At 45.9% G+C, this 26660-nt stretch overlaps 1 protein-coding gene across 2 annotated transcripts in view; it reads right to left on the reverse strand.

The window, feature by feature from the left end:
• Positions 1-26660, reverse strand: part of COG3 (component of oligomeric golgi complex 3) — a 38856-nt gene extending 12196 nt beyond the window's left edge. The window contains exons 1-19 of one of the 2 annotated variants that reach the window (XM_038761500.1): positions 26502-26660; positions 18265-18411; positions 17506-17567; positions 16162-16327; positions 15491-15565; positions 14765-14857; positions 14299-14424; positions 12821-12901; positions 12431-12474; positions 12147-12273; positions 11655-11746; positions 8307-8446; positions 6750-6910; positions 5830-5935; positions 5045-5169; positions 4517-4606; positions 3315-3435; positions 1962-2050; positions 1689-1823 (exon numbers count right to left, since the gene is read on the reverse strand). In XM_038761500.1, coding sequence (XP_038617428.1) covers positions 1689-1823; positions 1962-2050; positions 3315-3435; positions 4517-4606; positions 5045-5169; positions 5830-5935; positions 6750-6910; positions 8307-8446; positions 11655-11746; positions 12147-12273; positions 12431-12474; positions 12821-12901; positions 14299-14424; positions 14765-14857; positions 15491-15565; positions 16162-16327; positions 17506-17567; positions 18265-18411; positions 26502-26660 — 2139 coding nt within the window. Of the gene's footprint in view, positions 1-1688; positions 1824-1961; positions 2051-3314; positions 3436-4516; positions 4607-5044; positions 5170-5829; positions 5936-6749; positions 6911-8306; positions 8447-11654; positions 11747-12146; positions 12274-12430; positions 12475-12820; positions 12902-14298; positions 14425-14764; positions 14858-15490; positions 15566-16161; positions 16328-17505; positions 17568-18264; positions 18412-26501 lie in introns of those variants that run through there. The other variant, XM_038761501.1, reaches the window with a different exon arrangement.

A 26660-nucleotide genomic window follows, 5' to 3' on the forward strand; every position in this document is an offset into this window, starting at 1 on the left:
CAAAATGATCTTTTCTAGCGCTGGCACTGGATCGACGCAGGCCTGCTTCGACGTCAGGATCCGCCCGCTCGTCTAAGGAAGCCGGCACCTCCTCCCACGGCAGCCAGCGCTGACGCTACCACGAGGCTTGGATGAGGCGTGGGGACCGATATGGAGCCCAACCATCTGTCTGCTGGGCCTCGATCAGAGGAGGGAAGCAGATTTAAGAACTACTTTAGGGGAGGCTTCCGCTGACACCTTACCCCTAACTCCTCCCTTCACACTGGAATCTGAAACATGACGCTCTCAACTTAAAAGCCTCAGTTTTCGAGCAGGCTCAGGGCCCTCTGAAAACGGTGAGGAGGGAGAAGGGCAGAGAGCCAGCCCCGAAGAGGCAGGGTGGGGAGGAGAAAGGAGGGAGGAGGCCAGGGAAAAACCTGGCTGGGGACAGAAGAGTTGGCTTTCCCACCTCCCACCTGACGCTCCCCAGTTAGGACGGGGGTTGAGTGGAGTCAGGGTCAGATTCCACGTGCTCCAGCCCTCGGCACACAGTACACACTTAACAAACGCCACTCCTAGGCCTCTGATTATTGTTATTAATAACTGCGGTACTCGTTCAGCGCTTGGCACCATACTAAACGCTACCGTGAAGCAGCGTGGCTCAGTGGAAAAAGCCGGGGCTTTGGAGTCGGAAATCATGGGTGCAAATCCCGGCTCTGCCAATTGTCAGCTGTGTGACTTTGAGCAAGTCACTTCACTTCTCTGGGCCTCAGTTCCATCATCTGTAAAATAGGGATTAAGACTGTGAGCCCCCTGTGGGACAACCTGAGCACCTTGAAACCTCGCCGGCACTTAGAACAGTGCTTTGCACATAGTAAGTGCTTGATAAATGCCGTCATTATTATTATTATTACTACTACTGTTGAGAAGCAGCGTGGCCTAGCAGACAGGACTCCACCACTTATCTGCTGTGTGACCTTGGGTGAGTCACTTAACTTCTGAGGGCCTCCCTCATCAGTCAAATGGGGATCAAGGCCTTGCTGAGAGCTCACCTCCTCCAGAAGGCCTTCCCAGACTGAGCCCCTTCCTTCCTCTCCCCGTCGTCCCCCTCTCCATCCCCCCCATCTTACCTCCTTCCCTTCCCCACAGCACCTGTATATATGTATATATGTTTGTACATATTTATTACTCTATTTATTTTACTTGTACATATCTATTGGTTTTATTTTGTTAGTATGTTTGGTTTTGTTCTCTGTCTCCCCCTTTTAGACTGTGAGCCCACTGTTGGGTAGGGACTGTCTCTATATGTTGCCAATTTGTACTTCCCAAGCGCTTAGTTCAGTGCTCTGCACATAGTAAGCGCTCAATAAATACGATTGATGATGATGATGATGATCAAGCCTGTGAGCCCCATGTTGAGCACAGACTGTGTCCAACCTGCTTAGCCCGTAACTCTCCCGATGCTTACCTCAGTGCCTGGCACATAGGAAGCGCTTAGCAAATACCATTAAAACAAAACAAAACAAAACTCATTCACAATTTGAAACCCTCAAACCCTTTTCCACACAGTTATCAGAAACTCCTCAGCCTACAGTGTTTTCAGAGCAGGCACAAGAGGCTGTGGGGGTTGAAGCCCTTAGAACCCCATTCTTCTCAGCTCTGCTGGGGCTTTACACCATAACAACTGACAGAGGCAGCCAGTCTTGTACCTTTGTCATGAACTCCTCCAGCTGCTCTATAAATAGCTTGGTCTGCTGCTGAATAAACTGCTCACAGGCCGATTTCAGGTGGCGGTCTACGTCTTTTTTGGAGTCAAGATAATGTTCTCTTATCTCTGGAGTACCCTTAAACGGAAGATAACAATTTACTTCCCCCTTCTCACGAGCCTAAACCCCTCCATGCACACATGTAAATCAAAGTGATTTCCCCACCCCCCTCTCCATCTACTCCCCGGACCCGACAAGGGAAAGATGCCTTCTCACCTCCAATAAGAACTCTATCAAGGCATTGTTGCTGTTCAGCCTAAAAAATCTTGGAACAGTCAGAGGATTCAGGATTTTAAATGCCGCATCTGTGAAATGAAAATTACACTGTGAATGTTGAGGAAATTTACTTTCAGGTGCATTTTTTTTTCAGCAGGCAGCAAATTCTTGCTTTACCAATCTGCCCCCAGGCAACTCAACTTAGCCACCTCTGCTGAAGGAACTGCTGAGGGATCAGGTGAGCGGCAAGGGTGTGATCATGGTCTCCTCAATTAAAAATAAAATAAATTAAAAGTCCAAGATTTTAAGTAAGCCCTCTCATCTACAAATTGGCAAAAATGCACAAGGGAGAGGATCTAGTCCTCAGTATCTTGATTAATGTCACCCTACAAATACACTGCTACTGGTTGTGGGTTAACTCTACGGAGAACTGCATTTAAAAATTTTAATTTGTACTTACCCGGCTTTTGTTTCTCAATGACCCCGGCTGGCACATAAGTTTTTCTCTCTCTAATTTCGAGTGAAAAAAACTTGTACTGTCAGCCGGGGGCAAAACACCATTAGGACGTATTCACCCTATAACCTCCAGACTAGAATGGACTCAAAGGATCGAGGTTTCATTCATGTTCAAATGCAATAGTGAACTGTTAATGAGAGGTTAGAGGCTGAAGAGTAAAGCAGATTCAGGGAGAGTAAGAAAAGCCTGTTTGTAGTTCAGATTTGCCAGGATGGAAAAGGGCAGTAGCTGGAAATGCTTCCAATTGTGCTAAGTCAGACAGGTCAGTCACATTTAGTTGTCCTGGACGTCCCATAGTGTCTCATACTGCAGACACCCCCTATGGCAAAGTACACCGACTGGCTCCTTGGCTCACTCTTCTCCCCTTTCCGTGGAATTTTTAGGCCCCGGGAGAGGTCCAAATGGAACTATATTCAGCAGCTACCTCGGGCCCAACATGCTTCAAGCCAAACCTGGCCAAAATTCAGAGAGGGTTTTAGTTTGATTGGCCTTAGGAAACGACTGACGGGACAGGATGCGGAATCCACGGTCAGGCAGCAGGTGTAGCAAGAGGCAGAAAGAGGAGATGCAAATGGAATTTCTTGGTCTAAAATTCACTTCGAGAGAAGTGAAGCTAAAAAAAGAAAAGAGCCTGTCATTTACTGGGGGCAGAAGAGGAGGATGTGAGAGGAAATGTGATCATCTGTTAGGGTGAGATTAGCACGGTGAGATCCCCGACGCGCAGAGGCAAGCATGCAAACATATTGCAGATGAACATAACAGAAGCCTAGAACCCGTGCTGCCACACCTGGGAAGGCCAAGCCCAACCAGCTGTGCCAGCCAGGGCAGTCAAGTACCTCTAGTTTTCTTAAGGTCCAGGGAAATTTCCTTAATGGTGAATTCTGTGTGGAACGGAGCAATCTGTTCTCGAAGAATCAGGAGGTGCTTAATTAAGAAAAGCTGTCCGTCGACCTGCGTCTAAATCGTGAAACAAAAAGGCATCATTGTTACAGGTCGGGCAAAAATCCAAAGGCACAGAAATGAAATGATCTCGTGGCTCACTAAGGATTAGCAGCATGAAGCCAAATTTGGCTTGGGACCTGGAACCAGAATCTCAGGACTACTTTGAGATTGATAAATCAGTATAAAACCCACTTGATTTGGCGACAAAGAAATCAGTTCCCTGACAGAAATGGACGGCCTGAGGAGGGGAGGTCATGAGATGGCAAGAAAAACAGAGAGCAGAGGGTCGTGGGTCTAGAAGCAGTGTAGCCCAGTGGATAGTTTGAGCCTGGGAGTCAGGAGGACCCGGGTTCTAATCCCGGCTCCGCCACTTGTCTACTGTGTGACCATGGGCAAGTCGCTTCACTTCTCTGGGCCTCAGTCCCCTAATCTATAAAATGGGGGTGGAGACTGGGAGCCCTAGGTGGGACAGGGACTGTGTCCAACCTGATTAGCCTGTATCTACGCCTGAGCTCAGAACAGGTTCTGGCACACTGTAAACGCTTAGTAAGATTATAATTATTCTAAAGTGGAAAAAAAAAAGCCACCACCGCAAGAGCATTAAGAGAGTTCTAAAATCCCGGCTGACACTCAAATAGAAAGGAATGGGCGCTTCCTCCCCTCTTCCCACTGCTCTTAGCCACGGTGGGCAAGAAAGGAGCTGCCCGGGCTGGCAGGAGGAGGAAAGCAGAGTAGAAGGGGGGAGCAGAGCCAGGCTCCCCTCCTCTTCCTCCGCCTGCAGCTCACGCTTGGCCTCTGGCAAGCAATGGAGCTCAAGCCTCACTAAAGCCTAACGGCTCCTCCGGCCGCATAAAAGAGAGAAAGGCCAATCTAAGGGGTCACCACGTTCCTTGCGGCGGCTTCTCTCAGGGAGGGGGCCTTGCGCCTCTCCCTCGGGCCGTCGCCGCGATGAAACGTCAACTCGGCTCACAGGCTCCGAGGGGCACCGACCACTTCCTCGTTATCGAGGCCGGGTTCTGCGGGAAAGCAGCTTCCAACTGCTTTCGCCCCCGCCAGAGTGCCTCCAGAGGTTCAAGCCCGGACCACTTTGTCTGACCTTGTTTTTGGCGATGGAATCCGCAGCTCCCAGTAAGGACTGGATGCAGGCCGACAAAGCTTCCTGTGCTAATCCTTGGAACACGGCCCTCTGTGGGGAGGAAACAAAAGTCATCCTCTAGGTATCTGCACACCAGAAACTAGGAAGGCGGGGGCTCTTGATGCACGCCGCTGGTCTCAGGTCGGGCTCTTGAAATAAAATCCCAGCACCCCATCAGAGCACTACCAACCCCCAAGATACCGAGGCACTCCAAGAAGCCAAGCTGCCGGTGTGGAACTGAACTACTTCACAGAGATCACTTGCCTGTCGTGGGACCCTGGGCAAGTCACTTAACTTCTCTGTGCTTCAATGACCTCAATCTTTAAAATGGGGATGAAGACCGTGATCCCCACGTGGGACAGGGACCGGATCCAACCCAATCCGCTTGTATCTATCCCAGCGCTCGGAACAGTGCCTTGCACATAGTAGGCGCGATTCAAGGATGGCCCCGGCCAAGGGTGGAGGGAGGGAGGGTGTCGACGTACGTACATCTATGCAGCGGTACAGTTTGGAGAGGCAGACGAGAGCCCTTCGGACAGTAGGGTACCACATCCCGTGGAGATCAGCCGGTGAAATGGTGCTTTGTGGTCTGGGAGTGAGGGGCTCTGCTGTGCCTGAAAGCCAAAAAGAAGATCCGCCGCGTCAACGCTGCGGCCGCTCACTTCATCTCCGCTCAGCCACCCCTCGGCTCCTCTGTTCCCTACATCTCCCTCGCGGAAGGAACCCACTGGTGGGGCGAATGTTGACCCCAACCTTCCTCCCTAAATCTTCTGCTGGGCTGCCATCTGCCTCAGGTCACAGATTCTGATCCAGCAAAATCACCCGCACCCAAGGCGGCCAGTGCTGGAGTGTCACCGGCTCCTCCCCGCTCGCTCAAGGTCCTGGGGTCTGCTCTTTGCATCCCGAGTTCACAGTTCAGATCTGAGGCAGTCCTGGAGGTCTGAAATATTCCTGCCCCAATATCTGCCATCATGGGACAAGGTTCTCTCTGGCCCCATTCGACAACCCCAAAGTGATGGAAATTTGTTGCTCTAGGTTAGCTCATTTGTATACTGAAAAAAAAAAATTCCAGGGGGCTGAGGCTTATAAAGAGATTTAGGTGCTCGGAGAAACACAGAATATATAACAGCTGTCGATGTTCAGCAGATACAGTATCTTCCGTTTTTATCATTCTGATGCATGCACCGGGGGTGGGGCGGTAAAAGTTATGGTTATAGAAGTGAATGTTTCAGATGTGTCCACATAACTAGCCAAATTATGTGTTCCAAACATACCAGATCTAATTACGTTGTTGGACTCTGAATCTTCTAGCCGAACATCTGAAAATGATGCCTCAGAGGACACCTTCTTTTGTTCATCTTTTAAACTCTGGGCAATTTGCTGCATGAAGAAAACAGAAAGAACATGACATTAAATAAGGATTTTTCTTTAGGCAGGGCATATGAGGACACAAGTTCTTTCTTCTGTATTAAAAAAATGTTCTAATTAATGTGCCAAATGTACTCATTAAGGGGACAACCCAGCCTTCCTTCAATCGTATTTATTGAGCACTTACTGTGTGCAGAGCACTGTACTAAGCGCTTGGGAAGTACAAGTTGGCAACATATAGAGACAGTTCCTACCCAACAGTGGGCTCACAGTCACAGTCCAAAAGACAGACACTGTCTTCAGACAGTGACAGAACAGACCCGCGGATGGGAAGAGAGGGGCGAGGCAGAGAGTAGTTCCTTGAGCTGCCTGACCTGGGAGATGAGCCCCCCACTTGCACCTTCCTCCTCCTGCTCCTCTGCTGTGCAGTCGGGCAATCAATCCACAAGCCACCCGCCACGCAGCAGCCAAACCCGATTAACCCGACGCGCCTGCCCCGAGCCGCCCTCTCTCCCCGTGTCACTCGGGGCCGAAAACACCTGCTAGTGCCTCACGGAGTTGCCGCCCGGACCGAGACGCAGTCAGGGCCACTTAGTACAGTCCTCGGCACTCGGTGAGCCTTCAATCAATACCACCGGTGGACGGACGGATTGAATAGTTCCATCTAGCAGGCCCGGTCGATCCGGCTCAGGAAGAGTGCGTCTCATTCCTGGCAATCTCATCTCAAGCCATTCGCCCGTGGGCTGCGAGGGCATTTTGGAGCGACGGCTCAAGGAGCCATTTCCACAGAAACCACTGACCAGACAACGGAACCCAGATCCCGTACCTCCATCATGACCAACTTATCGGGATAGGCCAGGTCCCCCGGGGCGGGCTTGTACCCCGAAATGTCCGTCTGGATATAGATGTGTGTTCGATAGACGAGCCGCTCCTGCACGTCCTCCAACATCTGCTTCACTCCGGCACCAAATGCCCCCAGTTGCTCAGCTGGTGGGAGAATTGTCGGTAACGGATTAGGAGAACTCTTGCTTAAGTAAGAGCGGTAGGGCTACATTCTTCAGAGAGCGGGGGCGGGGGGCCCAGAGAGCCAGGCTTAGCGGCTCCAGGGGCCTTAGACAGAGTCTTCAGCCACCCCTGGATCTCCTCGACCAAGGAAGAAATCACACTACCGGACCGCAGTCTTCCCACGAGGATGAAATGATTAAAAGAAATGCAAAATCGGCATGATAAACAAGTCACGAGACACTTCTGGAGATCAAAATGCAAAGAAACAGGCGCTCTAAACAGTGCCCTGAACCCAGTGAGCACTCAAGAAGTACTATTTATGGTTTGGTTGACAATACCTCATCCTATATTTGGGAAGCCCGAAAAGGCAAAACACACTCCTGGAGTCACGTGATCTTTCCAGGTTGCTACATATCAAGTGAAAAAATCAAAATCTTCGCTTCTGGGGCACCGGGGAAATCTAGTGCTCAGAGACAGATAAGTACTTCAGCCCCACAGATCATTAAACTTACCTTTGTTCACCATGTGACAAAAAATCCATTAGTTGGATTCTTTGAGCTTTTAACGATTTATAGGCATGCTAGGGGTTGCTTTACACGGGAACTGAGCAAATACGATACTAGAAAAGTCCAACCTGAATTAATGTCTTTTTTCTCAAAGGATTTTCCACACCCAAATGGGAACTGGTACCTTAGGTCAGTTGATAGTAGGGAGAAATGACAGCCCACCGACCCAAAATGCAAAAGTGATCTGATGCGTTTCTGCTAACTTTGCTGCAGGGTAAGAAAGGGCCTAACTTTCGTTTCCCCCTTCCCACCTACGGGCCTTCACTCACAAACTTCCAGCTGGAGGACATTCAGGGGAGCACCCCAACCTCACTCCCTTTCTGGGCTTCAGAGACCAACACTTCTACAACAAGCCAGTGACGACAACTCGAATGCTATGACTGCGGCTGCCAAGCCCACCTTTGGCCATTTTATGCGATGACGGTCGTCAATTTTTAAACGCTCCAAATGTCCATAATGCCACCCCATGACCCGTGAGAGCTCGCTTTTGGGAAGTACTGCTTCGCAGACCGATTAATGTAGCTTTGGGAATTTTATTTCTCTTGGTAAATAATAATAATGACGGCATTTATTAAGTGCTTACTACGTGCAAGGCACTGTTCTAAGCGCTGGGGGGATACAAAGTGATCAGGTTGTCCCACGGGGGGCTCACAGTCAATCCCCATTTTCCAGACGAGGTAAACTGAGGCACGGAGAAGTTAAGTGACTTGCCCAGAGTCACACAGCTGACAATTGGCGGAGCCAGGATTTGAACCCACGACCACTAACTCCAAACTAACTCTTTCCACTGAGCCACGCTGCTTCTTACTCACCATTGTTCCGCACGTGGTCCTCGAGAACCTCGTTTTTAAGAATCCCGCAGAGTTCGGACAGAGTCTCTAGGTGAATAACATGGATGATTAACGGCCTGAAGACATCATATAATGACACACACAGTTTCTCCAAAAGTTCACTACAAGAGAGGAGACAGACACAAACACACGATTAGAAGTGGGCTTTTCGGGATTCCGTAACAAAACGGAAAATGGACGTCGCAAGCAGTCTAACAGAGCCCGTCCTCCTAACCCCCTCTAGACTGTAAGCTCGTTGTGGGCAGGGAACGTGTCTACCGATTCCGATATACCGTACTTTCCCAAGCGCTTGGTACGGGGATCTGCACAGAGTAAGCACTTAATAAATACAACTGATCGACTAACCCCCCGATACACCACGGGCTCTCACTTCTGTCAATATTCTTTGAATCATTTCAAGAAGATACTTTGAGTAGGGGGTCTGTGCCACTAATAGCAGGGCTTTGAGAGGAACCATAAGAAACTTGACTTCTCCAAACTACTCTCTAGTTGTCACGGGCAGGCAGTGGAGGGAAGGCACGTGGTGCTTCACCTGCCCAGCTGTGGGGACGGATCAGTAACGGAGGGAATCATCAAGAACAAGCTACTACCTCACCCCATTCCCCATGTCCCTCCAGGACCACTGTAAGACCGGGCACTCGGATCTATCGCCCAGCCATGCCCCAAGAGCCGGTGGGCAAGGTTGAAAGGGTCAGTTCTGCCCCAGGGGAGAGGGGGACTTTGTTACCAGACTATTCGAAAAGGCTCATCCAAACAGAGATGTCAACACAACTCGAAAGTAAATTAATATTTCCCGCATTTCTTCCGCCTCCAGGTAAATATTTAGCAAGGAACTACACTGATACCTTACACTGGCAATCGTACATCTATTCCCTCAAAAAATCCACTGCCATGAAAACTTGCTGCTACAGCTCACTGTAGGGCTAAACGGTAAAAACGTACCGATGTAGAGAAAAGAATATGAGACCGATCAGGCAGCTGAACGTGGTCCAAAGCATTTCAGATATTAGCCTTCACCTACCCTAAAGTTCCTTAATAAGCCGCACACAGGATGTTCTAAAGTAATCACAGACACAACTGACTTTAATGGCGTTCGAGCAATCTCAATTTTGGAGGACGCCCACCATGCCACAAACATGAGGAACTCAGAAGTGGCTCAAGGTGGTTTTTAAGAAGGCTAAAAATGAGGGAAGAGGTACATCACCTTGGAATGATGCGAGAACAGGTAGCTGTTCCAGCCTCCTTAAACTGTGTGGGTAAGTTTCTAAACTTTCCAGAGCAAGTGTTGTCTTTTTTCTTTAAAAAATTCCCTAATAAAGAGACTCCATAACTTCTTCAGAAGGCCCTTTTCAGAATATTATCAGAGACTACCACTTCTACAACAAACCAGTGACGACAACTTGAATGCTACGACTGCGGCTGCCAAGCTCACCTTTGGCCATTTTACGCGATGACAGTCATCAATTTTTAAACGCTCCAAATGTCAGAAAGTTCTTCATTATATCTAAGTTAACGTGTTCACTCCTCAGATTTGGAGATCACCTAACATCTGCTCCATAAAGTAACTTATGCCCCCCCCCCCACCTTTTTTTTAAAAAAAGGTATTTGTTAAGCAATTACTATGTGCCAGGCACTGTACTAAGTGCTGGGATATATACTTAGAGAAGCAGCATGGCTCAGTGGAAAGAGCACGGGCTTTGGAGTCAGAGGTCATGGGTTTGAATCCCAGCTCCTCCACATGCCTGCTGTGTGACCTTGGGCAAGTCACTTAACTTCTCTGAGCCTCAGTTACCTCATCTGTAAAATGGGGATTAAGTCTGGGAGCTCCACATGGGACAACCTGATCACCTTGTATCCTCCCAGCACTTAGAACAGTGCTTTGCACATAGTAAGTGCTTAACAAATGCCATTATTATTATATACAAGCTAGTCAAGCAGACACAGGCCATGTCCCACTTGTGGCTCACAGTCTAAATTCCCAATTTACATATGAAATAATTGAGGCAGAGGGAAGTTAAGTGACTTGTCCAAGGTCATACAGCAGACAAGTGGCGAAGCCAGGATTAGATTTCTGACTCCCAATCCCATGCTCTATCCTCTAGGCCGTACTACTCTGAGTTAAACCTTCTCTGGGTTAAGCAATCCCAGTTCCTTTAACTTTCCTCAAAGGATTTATTTCCCATCCTTTAATCCCTCTGTCATTCTTCTTGGTAGTTTTTCCAAATCCTTTCAGAAGTGCAGGGACCACAGTGTGTGACCGTTACAAACTACAGTAGAAAAAATGCTTCGCAATACACATTGTCCTTTTTCGTAAAAGGATGATTCTCACAAAGCTTCTGGTCATCAATGGCTCCCAAGTCTTTCTGCTGAACTTGTACTTAAGAAACCATCCCTCCTCCCCGCTGCCTCTCCTGCTTCTGCCTTATTTTTCATCCCTAACTGCCCCACTTCGCGCCTGTTCCTTTGGTATCCGGCCTGGCTTTGGTCCAAACTGCTCTGACTCCTATTTCTGACTCTCAAAGGGTTAGGAATCCTTCCCATTTTAACATCAACTGTTCATCTGATGAGCGCGTTCTCGACTCCCTCTTCCAGGCCATCAATGAAGTTCCATTCAAAACCAGTTCCAGAACCAGTCTCCGAGGAACAACGCCTACAATGCCGCGCACTCCATCCCTCCAGTTTAGGCTACCAGGTCATCGGTCCATTCCATCTTTTGGGCTGTTCCCATCTAGCAGGACTAGGGCCAAGACTTTCTCAGCTTATCAATGTCTCAAAAGTCTTAATAGGGAAAGAAAGGTGCACTCATCTCTTGCTACTATCTCATCTACACGGTCTCTCATTCTACTTCGGGAGAGATAAAGCTGGCCATGACCAACCGGCTCTTCCCAAAGCCATGCCTGCTGCTTCCCAACACCTTAAACTCTTCTACGTGGTCACTGGTACTCTCCAGTTATTGACGGTACACAAATTGGCCTGAAATTACTAATGTTTTCCTTTTTCCCCTTTACAAAGAATACTTCCCAAGCACTTAGTACAGTGCTCGCTCAATAAATACGACTGAATGAATGAATAATACCAACAATTAACTTCTTTGTACTGGTATCCTAAGGTACGGAACAAAAAGAATTCACGATAGATCCCACCTTTTAGGCATATTAACTGATACTAATCTCTACAGGAAAAGGGTTTCGGATCTCCCTAAAATAAGTTGACAACAACAGGAAGTAAAAACAAAGTAGAGTTAGCACGGGATATCCACAATAACACTGCTGTGGCTATCAGTTCGCTTATTAGCCCATTATCACCTACTCCAGTTTTGAAGTCGGTTTTGTGAAAAACTCATTGTAAAGCTGGTGTTCATCCTGGCACACATGAACCATAAAGGCACAGCCACTGCGAACCTGCAATCGACAAAAGGCCAAAATCATAAACAAAATTTTTAGAGCATCTTCACTGGAAACAGCCAAAGAGTAAAAGCCAGAAAAACTCAGCAAAGTTCAACAAAAAAACAAAAAACAATCTCTTTTTGGCATTGTTAGCCAGCAATTTTTACTCTGATCTACTCTTCCGGGGTGATGGGACTTCTTCTTTAGGGTTTAGTTTTTGGGAAAAAACTGATTACCACGTAGAGTAGTTTTTACAGCTAAAGGAGAATCTGGGAAAACATTCCTTGGTTAAAAAGTGTTTTTCTTTTTTCCCCCCTCCATTTTCACTTACATCCAAATTGACCTCCCTAGATATATCTTTTTGTACCACAGCTCAGAAGTAGGTCTAAAGGTGTACATAAATACAGAAATTTACCAATGCACAATGATCTCTGTTGTTCTGGCTGGTTAGCTCTGCTACAGTACTAGCAATGCTAGGGCCCAGGAGAAGTTCCCTTTGATCAAGGTAACACTGATGGATTTCACTTAGCAACTGTTGGTATCTGGAAGGGAACCAGAACAGAATGTAAACAATTGGGAGAATTCTCCGCAATGGAATAGCATGTCCAACCCCTCAAATAAGACCGAAATATCTGTGTTTTTAAAAGTCGCATTTCCTGACGGGCAGGTGCTTTGACTCTCAAAGTGTTTCTTACTCACTCTGGTATTTTCTCCGATCGCTGCTCTATTTGTTCAATAAGAGTCTAGAATTGAGAGAAAAAGAGGAAAACAAACATTGTAAGCCCTACATGGGACAGGGACTGTGTCCAACCTGATTTGCATGTATCCCTCCCCAGCGCTTAGTACAGTCCCTGGCCCACAGTAAGTGCTTAAAATCACCCCACAATTATAATTATTATTATTATTAATTATTATAAAATGCCGGAGCCACTTGTGACCAGATAAACTCCTATTTTAAGAGGACTAATTTACAAGTGAATCACCTCTGCTCCATTAAATAACTCTGGTGGTATTCCTAATGAACATTAGCAATACATTTGGGAAGAATTCCACGACAGTCCAATATTTTCCGGTTGTTGGCAGACTTACTTGGACTTTGGGAGCGGCGGCTCGGAATTTTACATAAAAGAGCGTGAAGGCATTGTCTGAATTCGGCACAGAGGAAGGATCCTGAAGAGAGGAAAAGAGAGGGAACAGAGGGAGGCTCATTAATGAGGGAGTATTTTGTTCAGTGAAGGTGAGGTGCATCATCGTGGTTAAGTGGACGGTTTGCTTTTCAGTGGAACCGTGTAGGTGGACTCCGATCTTATACTTTATCTCAGTTTTAATGAACAAGGACTTTGAAGCATTAGCTTTCTTCCTCTCTCATTAGACTCAAGCCTCCCAAAGCCAAGATGGTGTTTCAGTTCATCATGCTGTATTTCTCCCTGCAGTAGAATTTGAATGAAGCTCTTACTGTAACTACAGCACTGGGCTAAACGCTAGGAAAGAAGACATGGTTGGGAAGGGAATCAGACAAGGTCCCTAACCTTCAAGGGTCTCACAAATCCAAGACTATACGGTGAGGAGGGAGGGACTGACGACAGATACCCAATGAAACAAAAACTACTAAAACGACATAAAAGCAAAGACAAATACACAAAACGAAACTTAAAAACCAGTAGGATACTATGGAAATGGCCTAAAGTTAAATCTCTCTTCTCATTCCAGGGGGTACTGATCTCTTTCAGCCAAAACTGACCTCTAGATCACCCGGGGAAGTTCCTTCTCACAACCTGACAATGTTGGACTATCAAAAGGCAGGTTGGCCTACTTCCATTGCGCTGCCAGGTGAAGTTGTCTAAAACTGTTCAGAAATCCAACTGGAATTTTAACAGGCTTTAAAGCAGAGCAAGAGAGTTCAAAAATTAAGAAAAAGATTGTGTTTCTACAACTTCACCATGGATTATTTGCAAAAGAGCTCCCGAGATATGAGGGCCCTGCTGATTAGCAATCCACGTTGAGGATATACAGCCTCATGTAAATAGAGATTTTGTGGATGACAGAATTCATTTTGCTAGTCAAAAACTGCTTCAGCGCCAAGCCTCAACCGTTTTAGTGAATTCGCCACAAGCACTCACCTAAACTACCTCTTCTGGCTCTTTTCCCACCTTTTCTTTTTCTTTTTTTTATAGATGTCAAGCACTGGTCTAAGCACTGGGGTAGGTACGAGTTTATCAGGACATAGTCCCTGTCCCACGCGGGGCTCGGTCTTAGGAGGCAGGAGTAGGATTTAACCCCCATTTTACAGTTGAGGAAACTGAGGCACAGAGAAGCAATGTGAATTGCCCAAGGTCACAGAGCAAGCAATTGGCAGAGACAGGATTAGCGCCCATGTTCTTTCCGTTAGGCCATTTGCGCAAATGAAGGAACTGAGCACTTTCAATTAACTGTATCAGACACAACTTTTGCCTTTTATCCACCACTGCTAAAAGCCCCTCAAACTGTGAAAAACAATTACAGGATATTAAATTCAGGCTAGGGTCACAGTTAAAACGCCATAACCAGCTGCAAAAGTCACTACTCACCCTTTTTATTAACTGACTGGTGAGGTTCTGTAGTGTGTTCACAGTGTATGTCTTCATCAGATGCACAGCTTTAGACTGGCATTGTTTAAACTTTAGTAAATATGCGGGATAGTCTTTAAAATTAGGCTGAAAAGAACGGAGAAGCTTTTAGAATGAGGTAAGAGAGTGGAAACAAAATTCAGCAAAGAAAACTTTCAATAAAATGTAAAAAGCAGAGTAGCCAATGTACACATTCCTTGTGTTTGTGTCTCCTTATATTCAGTTTATTAGCCATATTTACTTCATTATCTCTTCTCCCCAGCTGCTGGGTTCATGGAAAAACAGGCTCTTAATAATATGGTGCTGATTTTAGGCCACAAAAGTAACTTTTGCCCCTTCCCAAACAACATAAAATGACAAATATTCAGAGAATAAGAAATTACAAAATAATGCCAAAGAAAATTTTGTTAAATACAAGAAAACTTACATGAGATGAAATATATGTGATACAATCATCTAGTTTAGCCAGCATGGGAATAAATCCTTCACTGTTCACGGACAACGTAGGGGAATTCAGTTTCTTTAAAGAGAAACAGATATGCATCACTGGGGGCTACGTGAGAACGATAACCTGGAAAAAAGTGCTAAATAACATATTGGTAAAATTACTACTGTGTTACCCGCTTTGAATGAGCTATAAAAACATTATACCTGGACTGGAAATATAGCTCAACCAGGACTAGTAATGAGTGCAGAGGTACAGAGTGGAGATGACTGATTTCATTCCCTTTTACTGCTCGAAAAATTAGGCTGTGGCGATTTCATTTGTATTTTGGCTAGGAGGCAATTAGGAAATTAGGGAACGTCTTTCCGACGCCGTGTACCCATGTGGGCTCAGTAGGTCGCCCTGATAGAATAAAAGGCGCATGGGGGAACGCATCGAAACAGTTGAAAACTGCGGCAGCCCACTGTTTTCTTAACACGACGTTTTGCAAAAATGCAACCCTTCCGGAAGAACTGAAACTGTTGTGCACACTCTGCACCTGGGGTGGAATTACATTATTGTTCATGAGGCGCCAATCCTGCCCTTTTTCTAGTAGTTACAGAGGAGATTTACAATAGTCATCAGCTACAAAATGTCAAGGAGATGGCTTAAAGCGTCACTCAACTGCACTTACAATGAGGGAAATTTACTATAGTATTTAGTACGTACTGTATTGATATTTTCCAGTTCGTTAAAATACGAAAGCTTCTGTTGAATATTTTCAGCCAAGTCAACGAGTTCTGACTGTGGAGGAAAATTGAGAAAAACAACGTCACTTCACTCAGACACTCCCGATTCACATCAAGTGTCCGTCCACTTCACGAGAACATACCGAGTGTCCACATTTTGAATCCCTGTGCTCTTTGAATTTACTAGTTAGCTCAATTTATCCTAGACGGAAAGCTCGGGATCACAAGCTAAGCTATACAACCAATTACATCTAGTCTTTCCGCAAGAAGTCCTAAATTTCTCTAACAAAAGGAAAATTCATCTCTAAGATACTTGTTTGACTAGAACCTAGAGAGATTGAAGCATTGACCTTTTGATAAGAGCTCCCAGTATTTCAGTTCACAAAAGTCATCACCCCAGACTGAATTCTTCCTGCCAATCAAGGACACTAAACACGTTCCTTTCTCTCTAAAAAGAGCACAGAACAGCCCGCTGAAAACATTTCAGCCCACCAGCTAGGTATGAGGGAAAGCTGTCGGCGGACATTTTGCACGATACCTGTCCAGAAGTTAAAGGGGCTCGGCAAATTTAGTTTAAAAGATTTCATCTACCCTTTGAACGAGGCCAGTGGGCAACAGAACCTCTGGACTCTATCTCTGTCCGGGCTATACCTGCTCTTTCAGGAGCTGCTCACAGGCTTCGTGCAGAGTTCCCGTCTTCGTGGACACAAAGAGATACTGTTTCTGCAGTGACTCGAGATGCTGCAGAGCGCTGTTCACGTCGTTCAGTATAGCGTCGCACTGCTCCTGAAATCCGGACAAGTAATCCCTCATCTGTCTAGAGAAAAGAACCCACAGGGAATGGCCGGGAATGACCTTCTTGCAACCGTCGACAAGTGGCAAAACTTCCATGCTTCCCCGAGACTTTTCCTTAAGGTTTGTTTATTTGTAAAATCTCAGGGGCTTTGGCATACAGTGTCTGAATCACTCTAGTCTGAAATGCTAGGGCAAGGCACCTAGTATAACACAGAACTGAGCCCGGGATTTAAATACAACCTACCTAAGAAGTCTAAACCCGAAGACTTTAGCTTTTGGGCCTTTAAAGCACAGGACTTATATACAACCTACCTAAGGAAGTCTAAACCCAATGACTTTACCTTTTGGGCCTTTAAAGAAACAAAAATTTGATTTTTGAAGCCCTAATAAAATAGCCCCCACACTGCATAGGATGAACGCACACATTGGTGGCATTTGGCCAACAAAGCGTAGCCATTTATTATGCACCCACATTTCACTAGGAGCTGTGACAATTCTGTACAAAACAGGATAAGTGTACAAACTCTTCGAGGGTAGGGATCGTGCCTCCTAACTCTATTTTCTCTCCCAACTGTTTACAACAAAGCTCTGCACCCAGTAGATGCTCAGTATTCACCTTCGATCGAAACAGAACGAAAAGAGTTTCTCTTGAAATTCTCCCAAATCTTTGGAAACTCATACTTACTGGGTTCCAAGGAGACAAATGACCATCAAATGTTCAATATTTAAGCCAAAATGTCAGTCTATCTTATTTCTTAGGGTTTATAGTGAAAACAGAATTGGCAAAACATATAATAATAATAATAGCATTTATTAAGCACTTACTATGTGCAAAGCACTGTTCTAGGTGCTGGGGAGGTTACAAGGTGATCAGGTTGTCCCACGGGGGGGCTCACAGTCTTAATCCCCATTTTACAGATTAGGTAACTGAGGCACAGAGAAGTTAAGTGACTTGCCCAAAGTCACACAGCTGTCAATTGGAGCCGGGATTTGAACCCATGACCTCTGACTCCAAAGCCCGGGCTCTTTCCACTGAGCCACGCTGCTTCTCAATATGGGACGCAACTGACGAAAAACACAGCGATCATTAATGAAAATAATTCTTCTATACTTTGCGATTTTTGTGTCAAGATCAAGTCTTACCTTATGGAAAGATGTTGTAGGCTACGATTTAGAACGAGTTAGAAGACAGTCACGTACCTGTACTTAACGCCCTCGTCTTGATCCATCTGCGTCTGTAGCTGGGCAAACCATGAGAAGAACTGAAATGATACGATTAGACAGGAGTTCAGAAACAGCAAGAGCTTGACCAAGGGAAAAAATGATGAGGGCCAAAGCGCCTAACAGTTAATCGAAAAGAAAGGCTTATATCTAAAGCTATGTTCAGGAGAGTATCATGTAAAGCCCAAGAGCGACAGATGATGGTAAATAAACATTGCTAATGCAAATCTGGATAATTGTAATTACAGGATTAAAGAAAGGGCCAGGGAAAAGGTATTGCTTTCAAATGATAGCCAAGTAGAGCTAAAATGATCCTTGGAAAGATAGCCAAGAAGAGTTAAAATGATTCTTTAATATCCTCAATACCCACTAGAGTGTAAACACGTTGTGGGCAAAGAATGAGTCTACCAACTCTATTCTACTGTACGTCCCCGAGTGCTTATTACAGTGCCCTGCACCCAGTAAACACTCAATAAATACCTCTGATTGACTGAGGTATATGTTTAGGCCCTATATACTATCGTGATTAATTTGGACAGAGAATCCTGACGCTAGAATTCAGTGCTTAGAAGCAGTTTTCACAAAATTAGAAAGAATAGTTATCCCTGGCTCAGAACCAAGAGTTCACAGAGAGTATTTAAGACTTTTAAACAGCATGGTCGCAAAGCCCTAAGTTCCACCTTGAGAAGCCACACATCCTTCCCAGGACACACCAACAAGAGATCCCAGGCCGTGTACCTGCTGGGCCGTTTCGATTTTTTCCTCTTCCATGCCCAAGGCGGTAAAGCCCTTCAGGAGGATGTCTTCTGTGGATTCTGGCACCACTGACGTCAGGGAAACAGACAGCGACTGGGACGTCAGACTGCACAAGTCTTCAATAGGGAGCTGCGACAGGGAAGCCACATGGGGGTTTCACCAACTTTTTGGGGGGTCATTATGTCTCGGGATTTTTACAGGTCATGAAAAAGCTTTTTCATGATTAAAACCCAACGCCCAAACTGTGACTCTGCACCAGATTTCTCTCTCTCATCTCCCAGTGCACACATCCATCCATACCTTTCCTCCTGCAAACTCACTCACTCTCTCAGTCTCCCCCCGACACTCCGCACACTCTCTCACTCTCTTTTCCCTATCCCCCACACAAGGACCCTTATAAATTCACTATACGCCTTTATCCCTACACTTCTGAGACAGACCTACGGGTACCCAGTCGACCAATTAATGATATTTACTGAGCACTTTACTGTGTCCAGAGAACTGCAATAAGCACTTGAGAAGTACTGTACTAGGCACCTGAAAACCGTCGATTACCCATTTACACAGTCCTGCTCCCCACACCCTCACTATATAGTTATGCAAACAAATCCTCCAACACACACACACTCAGTTACAACTTCAAACAACCATCCAGGCAGACTCACAGTTATGTGTGTGTATGGCTCCTTCCCCCATACATGGAGAGTCACACACAAGTTCACAGACGCAAAGAAATATATTTATGCAGAGACATCACAAACAGGGATACGGGCATATGCAAACACACATACACCAACAACAGACTTCAGACAACATCCGCTACACCTTAAGCTCCTTGTACGGAGGGAACGAGTCTACCAACTCTGTGACACTGTACTCTCCCATGCATCTAGTACAGTGCTCTGCAAACAATAAGTGCTCAATAAATACCACTGATTCTTAAAAAATGGGTATTTGTTGAGTGTTTACTACAAGCCAAGCACTGTACTAAATGCTGGGTTGATGCAATATAACCAGGTTGGACACAGACAGATTGACCGATCGATCAGTCAGGACGACGAGGTGCTAGTGAAATGCAAACCACTAAGCTGGAAAGGAAGAAAGAATGAGAAGCCTATCATTTATGTAAACAGACGAGTCTAATATCTTCAAATACTTTGTATTTAAATAATCTTTTCTACTAAAAGTGGAAAACTCCCCCACTAACTTAGTCATGCCAAAGAGTAGAAGTATTTATTCACTCCAAAAAAAAAAAAGTTCCGCCGTTAGTCATGGGGAAGGGAATGAATGAGCTCCTATAAACCTTGACCCGTGGCACATATTTTGCATAGGCAGGCCACAGGCTGAGTCTGTGAAATATCTTTCCAAGTTTACATGCCCAAACTGGAGAAATTAGTTTCAGCATTAACTGGACTTGGCAAAGACAGTAATGGACACTGTTATCCATCCTGTGGTTCTGTTACCAAAAACAGAGCATACAAAGCCAAGTGTACTTGGAAAAAAAAAAAATCCGATTCCAGAGGAGAAAGTACAGTAAAATAAAAATCTAAAAATTAGTTTTCAAGAAGCTCTGTGAGGTTTTCAGGGGAGTATTTCCTTGTTCCCCAGTAGTGCTGACAGGTAGCTTAAATAATAAAGAATGAAAACCTTTTTATCAGGCAGATTCACCAAGAAGGTTATGGGAAAAATCAAATCAAATAAAGTCCATTAAACCGTAACTATGGCTGAAATTCAGGGAAGAGAAAGGGAAGCGTGATTCTGTACAGAAATGAAAATCTCATGATTAAAGTGTAGACTTTTAATCAAAATTCAACTCCAAAGCATCTTACCAAGTGTAACCCATTACTATGGAAGTAGGGCCCCCAAGGCACAATCATTAATAATCATATTAAGAGGTCATAAGAGGGCTAAACCGGGAAAATGGACAGGAGTCGGTGCTCATCTCACTAGAGAAGCAGTGTGGCATTGTGGAAATAACTTGGGCTTGGGAGCCACAGAACCTGGGCTCTACTCAATCTTCCACCACTTCTCTGCTGTGTGACCACGGGCAAAGTGCTTACCTGTTCTGGGCCTCAGTTTCCTCATCTGTAAAATGAGGATTCAATACCTGTTCTCCCTCCTACTTAGATTACGTGGGACATGGGTTGAGGCCAACCTGCTTTCCTTGTATTTACCCCGGCACTTAGAAGAGCGCTTGACACCAGGTAAACACTTAACAAATGATGTTATTATTATTATTCGCAGTAGAAGAATCTCCCAAACTTCCCCTTAAGCTTCTGCAACCTACTCGCTCCAGGCTGGCTTTCTGTACTGAGCATTTCAGGAGGGGAAAAAGGTAAGAGAACCAGCTGGGAGAGTAATGAGAATACGTGCTCCCAACCTCCTGAAGAAAAAAAGTTGGAAGAAGTAAAACCAAGGCTACGGCAGTTCCGTAGCAACAAGAACCGGGCTTATGTTAATATAAATGTAAACCGTGGTGGCACGCAGTTAGTATGGGACGCAAGAAAGTGAGGACACAATGTTTTTACCCTTAGGTGATGGGATGCAATCAGAGATGTAGACAAATGCTTGCCTGCTTTTCTCATTCCTCAAGCCAGTGGGTAGAAAATCCACCCGCTTAGCCCAGAACACCTTGCCTTGGCAGAGGAAGAGGAGAGCGTTTTTAAACTCCTCCGCCACCGCGTCACGAACGGAGTGAAATTTTTGGTCAATAGGCCAATAACCTCAATCCCAAATCCCTAAAGTAGTAAAATGATCCCAACCCTAGTTTCCAAGATAGGAATCTTACTGGTAAAGTCACCTTCCTCAGATCTGGGGGCTGGGCGAGAAGGTATTCCAGTACTTTACGCTTAACACGTGTCATAAAACTGTCTCTGCAAAGACACTGTTTAACCAGCACGGAAATGAGTGGAAGTAAATGAGTTTGCTATTACCCAGAGCCACTAAAAGGGAAAGCAATGTTATCTAATGGTTTACTGACCGGATCATCTTTTATTGCTGCGTGATATGAGAAAATATCAAACTGATTCTAATACAAAGGAGACTACTGACATGAAGCTCACAGGCTGCAGCCCAGAGAGCTCACCCTCCAATTAACTGAAATTTCTCATGCTTTAGTCTTTTCTCTCCTTCCCTCTCCAGAACCCCGAAAGGAAATTGCAATGGACTTCTGCATTATTTAATTCACCAGGCTTTCCGGCAGAAAAGACCTTCCGTTAATCTTCTAAGCCCTTTGGGGAGAAGTGTGGCCTGGTGGAAAGAACATGGGCCTGGGACTCGGTGGACCTGGGTTCCAATCCTGACTTTACCACTAGCCTGCCGAGTGACCTTGGGCAAATCACTGAATTTCTTTGGGTCTCAGTTTTGTCAACTGTAGAATGGGGGAGTCAACACTCCTGTTCTCCCTCCGACTGTGAGTTCCACGTGGGAGAGGGACTCTGTCCGACCTGATTAACTTGTACCTACCCCTGCATTTACATATAGGAAGCACATAATAATAATAATTGTGGTATTTCTTAAGCGCTTACTATGTGCCAGGCCCCGTACTAAGCGCTAGGGTGGAGACAAACAAATTGAAACCGACACAATCCCTGTTCCGAGTGGGGCTCAGGGACTCAATTCCCATTTTATTGATAAGGGAACTGAGGCACAGAGAAGTGAAGTGACTTAATGATGTTGATGATGGTATTTGTTATGAGCTTATTATGCTCCAGGCACTGTTCTAAGTGCTGGGGTAGATACAAGATAATTTGATTGGACACCGTCCCTGTCCCACTCGGGATTTACAAGTCTTAACCCCCATTTTACAGATTCCAAGCCCTGTTCTAAGCGCTGATGTAGGGACAAGCTAATCAGGTTGTCCCACGCAGGGCTCACAGCCCACATCCCCATGTTCCAGATGAGGGAACTGAGGCCCAGAGAAGTGAAGGGACTTGATAACCCCACCAATAATGGTATTTATTAAGCACGTCCTATGTGCCAAACCCTGTTGTAAGCACTGGGGTAGATTCATTCATGCATTCAATGTGAGAAACAGCGCGGCTCAGTGGAAAGAGCCCGGGCTTTGGAGTCAGAGGTTACGGGTTCAAATCCCGGCTCTGCGAATTGTCAGCTGTGTGACTTTGGGCAAGTCAATTGACTTCTCTGTGCCTCGGTGGCCTCACCTGTAAAATGGGGATGAAGTCTGTGAGCCCCCCTTGGGACAGCCTGATCACCTCGTAACCTCCCCGGCGCTTAAAACAGTGCTTTGCACACAGTAAGCGCTTAACAAATACCATCATTATTATATATAAGTGCTGGGGGGAAGGAAAGGAGATAGGGCAGCGGGGGGGAGAGGAAAAGGGGGGCCATTGGAGAAGCAGCGTGGCTCAGTGGAAAGAGCCCGGGCTTGGAGTCAGAGGTCATGGGTTCAAATCCCGGCTCCGCCAATTGGCAGCTGGGTGACCTTGGGCAAGTCACTTAACTTCTCTGGGCCTCTGTTCCCTCTTCTGTAAAATGGGGATCAAGACTGTGAGCCCCGTGTGGGACAACCTGATCACCTTGTCACCTCCCCAGTGCTTAGAACAGTGCTTGGCATATAGTAAGCGCTTATTAAATGCCATCATCATCATCATCATCACCTGATCACCTTGTCACCTCCCCAGTGCTTAGAACAGTGCTTGGCATATAGTAAGCGCTTAATAAATGCCATTATTATTATTATTATTATTATTAAGCGCTTACTGTGTGCCAAGCACTGTTCTAAGCACCGGGGAGGTTACAAGGTGATGAGGTTGCCAACTTGTATTTCCCGAGCACTTAGTCCAGTGCTCTGCACACAGTAAGCGCTCAATAAATACGACTGAATGAATGAACGGTGAGGTTGTACCACATGGGGGCTCCCAGTCTTCATCCCCATTTTATTGATTGATTCATTCATTCAATTGTATTGATTGAGCGCTGGCTGTGTGCAGAGCACTGGACTAAGCGCTTGGGAAGGACAAGTTGGCAACATCTAGAGACGGTCCCTACCCAACAGCGGGCTCACAGTCTAGAAGCAGCGTGGCTCAGTGAAAAGAGCCCGGGCCTTGGAGTCAGAGGGCATGGGTTCAAATCCTGCCTCTGCCAATTGCCAGCTGCGTGACTTTGGGCAAGTCACTTCACTTCTCTGGGCCTTAGTTACCTCATCTGGAAAATGGGGATGAAGACTTGTGAGGCCCCCGTGGGACAACCTGATCACCTTGTAACCTTCCCAGTGCTTAGAACAGTGCTTTGCAATCAATCAATCAATCATATTTACTGAGCGCTTACTGTGCGCAGAGCACTGTACTAAGCGCTTGGGAAGTACACGTTGGCAACATATACAGACAGTCCCTACCCAACAGTGGGCTCACAGCCTAAAAGAGTGGGCTCACAGTCTAAAAGACTGCACACAGTAAGTGCTTAATAAATGACATTACTATTATTATTATTATTGTACTTCCCAAGCGCTTAGTACAGTGCTCTGCACACAGTAAGCACTCAATAAATATGACTGAGTGAATGAATGAATGCCAACCTGTACTTCCCAAGCGCTTAGTCCAGTGCTCTGCACAGTCGGCGCTCAATAAATACGATTGAATGAATGCCAACTTGTACCTCCCAAGCGCTTACTCCAGTGCTCTGCACACAGTCGGTGCTCAATAAATACAACTGAATGAATGAATGAATGCCAACTTGTACTTCCCAAGCGCTTAGAAGCAGCGTGGCTCAGTGGAAAGAGCCCGGGCTTTGGAGTCAGAGGTCATGGGTTCGAATCCCGCTCAGCCGCAAGTCTGCTGTGTGACCTCGGGCAAGTCACTTCACTTCTCTGAGCCTCAGTTCCCTCAGCTGTAAAAATGGGGATGTAGACTGTGAGCCCCACATGGGACAACTTGATCACCTTGTAACCTCCCCTGCGCTTACAACAGTGCTTTGCACATAGTAAGCAATTAACAAATGCCATCGTTATTATTATTATTAGTCCAGTGCTCTGCACACAGTCAGCGCTCAATAAGTACTACTGAATGAATGAATGAATGATTATTAGAAGGGGGAGGCAGACAGCCAAACAGATGAGGGGACTGAGGCCCAGAGAAGTGAAGCGAGTTGTCCAAAGTCACATTACTATTATTATTATGATTACGATGGCTTTGCACATAGTAAGCGATTAACAAATGCCATCGTCATAATTATTATTATTAGTCCACTGCTCTGCACACAGTCAGCGCTCAATAAATACGACTGAATGAATGAATGATGATTACAAGGGGGAGACAGACAGCCAAACAGATGAGGGGACTGAGGCCCAGGGAAGTGAAGCAAGTTGTCCAAAGTCACATTACTATTATTATTATTATGATTATGATGGCTTTACACATAGTAAGCGATTAACAGATGCCATCATTATAATTACTATTATTAGTCCAGTACTCTGCACACAGTCAGCGCTCAATAAATACGACTGAATGAATGAATGATTATTAGAAGGGGGAGGCAGACAGCCAAGCAGATGAGGGGACTGAGGCCCAGAGAAGTGAAGCGAGTTGTCCAAAGTCACATTACTATTATTATTATGATTACGATGGCTTTGCACATAGTAAGCGATTAACAAATGCCATCATCATAATTATTATTATTAGTCCACTGCTCTGCACACAGTCAGCGCTCAATAAATACGACTGAATGAATGAATGATTATTACAAGGGGGAGACAGACAGCCAAACAGATGAGGGGACTGAGGCCCAGGGAAGTGAAGCAAGTTGTCCAAAGTCACATTACTATTATTATTATTATGATTATGATGGCTTTGCACATAGTAAGCGATTAACAGATGCCATCATTATAATTACTATTATTAGTCCAGTACTCTGCACACAGTCAGCGCTCAATAAATACGACCGAATGAATGAATGAATGATTATTAGAAGGGGGAGACAGCCAGCCAAGCAGATGAGGGGGCTGAGGCCCAGAGAAGGGAAGCGAGTTGTCCAAAGTCACATTACTATTATGATTATGATGGCTTTGCCCATAGTAAGCCATTAACAAATGCCATCATCATAATTATTATCATTCGTCCAGTGCTCTGCACACAGTCGGCGCTCAGTAAATACGACCGAATGAATGAATGAATGATTATTAGAAGGGGGAGACAGACAGCCAAACAGATGAGGGGACTGAGGCCCAGAGAAGGGAAGCGAGTTGTCCAAAGTCACATTACTATTATGATTATGATGGCTTTGCACATAGTAAGCCATTAACAAATGCCATCATCATAATTATTATCATTCGTCCAGTGCTCTGCACACAGTCGGCGCTCAGTAAATACGACTGAATGAATGAATGAATGAATGATTATTAGAAGGGGGAGACAGACAGCCAAACAGATGAGGGGACTGAGGCCCAGAGAAGGGAAGCGAGTTGTCCAAAGTCACATTACTATTATGATTATGATGGCTTTGCCCATAGTAAGCCATTAACAAATGCCATCATCATAATTATTATCATTCGTCCAGTGCTCTGCACACAGTCAGCGCTCAGTAAATACGACCGAATGAATGATTATTAGAAGGGGGAGACAGACAGCCAAACAGATGAGGGGACTGAGGCCCAGAGAAGGGAAGCGAGTTGTCCAAAGTCACATTACTATTATGATTATGATGGCTTTGCCCATAGTAAGCCATTAACAAATGCCATCATCATAATTATTATCATTCGTCCAGTGCTCTGCACACAGTCGGCGCTCAGTAAATACGACCGAATGAATGAATGAATGAATGATTATTAGAAGGGGGAGACAGACAGCCAAACAGATGAGGGGACTGAGGCCCAGAGAAGGGAAGCGAGTTGTCCAAAGTCACATTACTATTATGATTATGATGGCTTTGCCCATAGTAAGCGGTTACCAAATGCCATCATCATAATTATTATTATTAGTCTGCAAACAGTCAGCGCTCAGTAAATACGACTGACCGACTGACTGAATGAATGATTAGAAGGGGGAGACAGCCAGCCAGCCAAGCAGATGAGGGGACTGAGGCCCAGAGAAGTGAAGCGAGTTGTCCAAAGTCACATTACTATTATGATGATGATGACTACGATAATTATTAGCAGTAGGTGTCGGGCGTGGGGGGGGGGGGGGGGTGTGTGTGGCGGCCCAAGGGGGCGTGTCCCGCGGACGTGGCGGGTGGTGAGGGGCCGGAGGTCCGGGTCCCCGTCTCACCTCAGGCGGCACGGGCGGGTGGTCTGCGGCGGCCTTCAGCTCCAGCACGGAGCCCGCCTGCCTGTCGGTGAGGCCCAGCCCGGGCCTCCGATCCCACTGCCACGGCGGCTCCCTCGCCGCCGCCATCGCCTCAGGGACGACAGCCGCCGCCGCCGCCAT

The sequence above is a fragment of the Tachyglossus aculeatus genome, chromosome 20 (assembly GCF_015852505.1).
Source record: "Tachyglossus aculeatus isolate mTacAcu1 chromosome 20, mTacAcu1.pri, whole genome shotgun sequence".
NCBI lineage: Eukaryota > Metazoa > Chordata > Mammalia > Monotremata > Tachyglossidae > Tachyglossus > Tachyglossus aculeatus.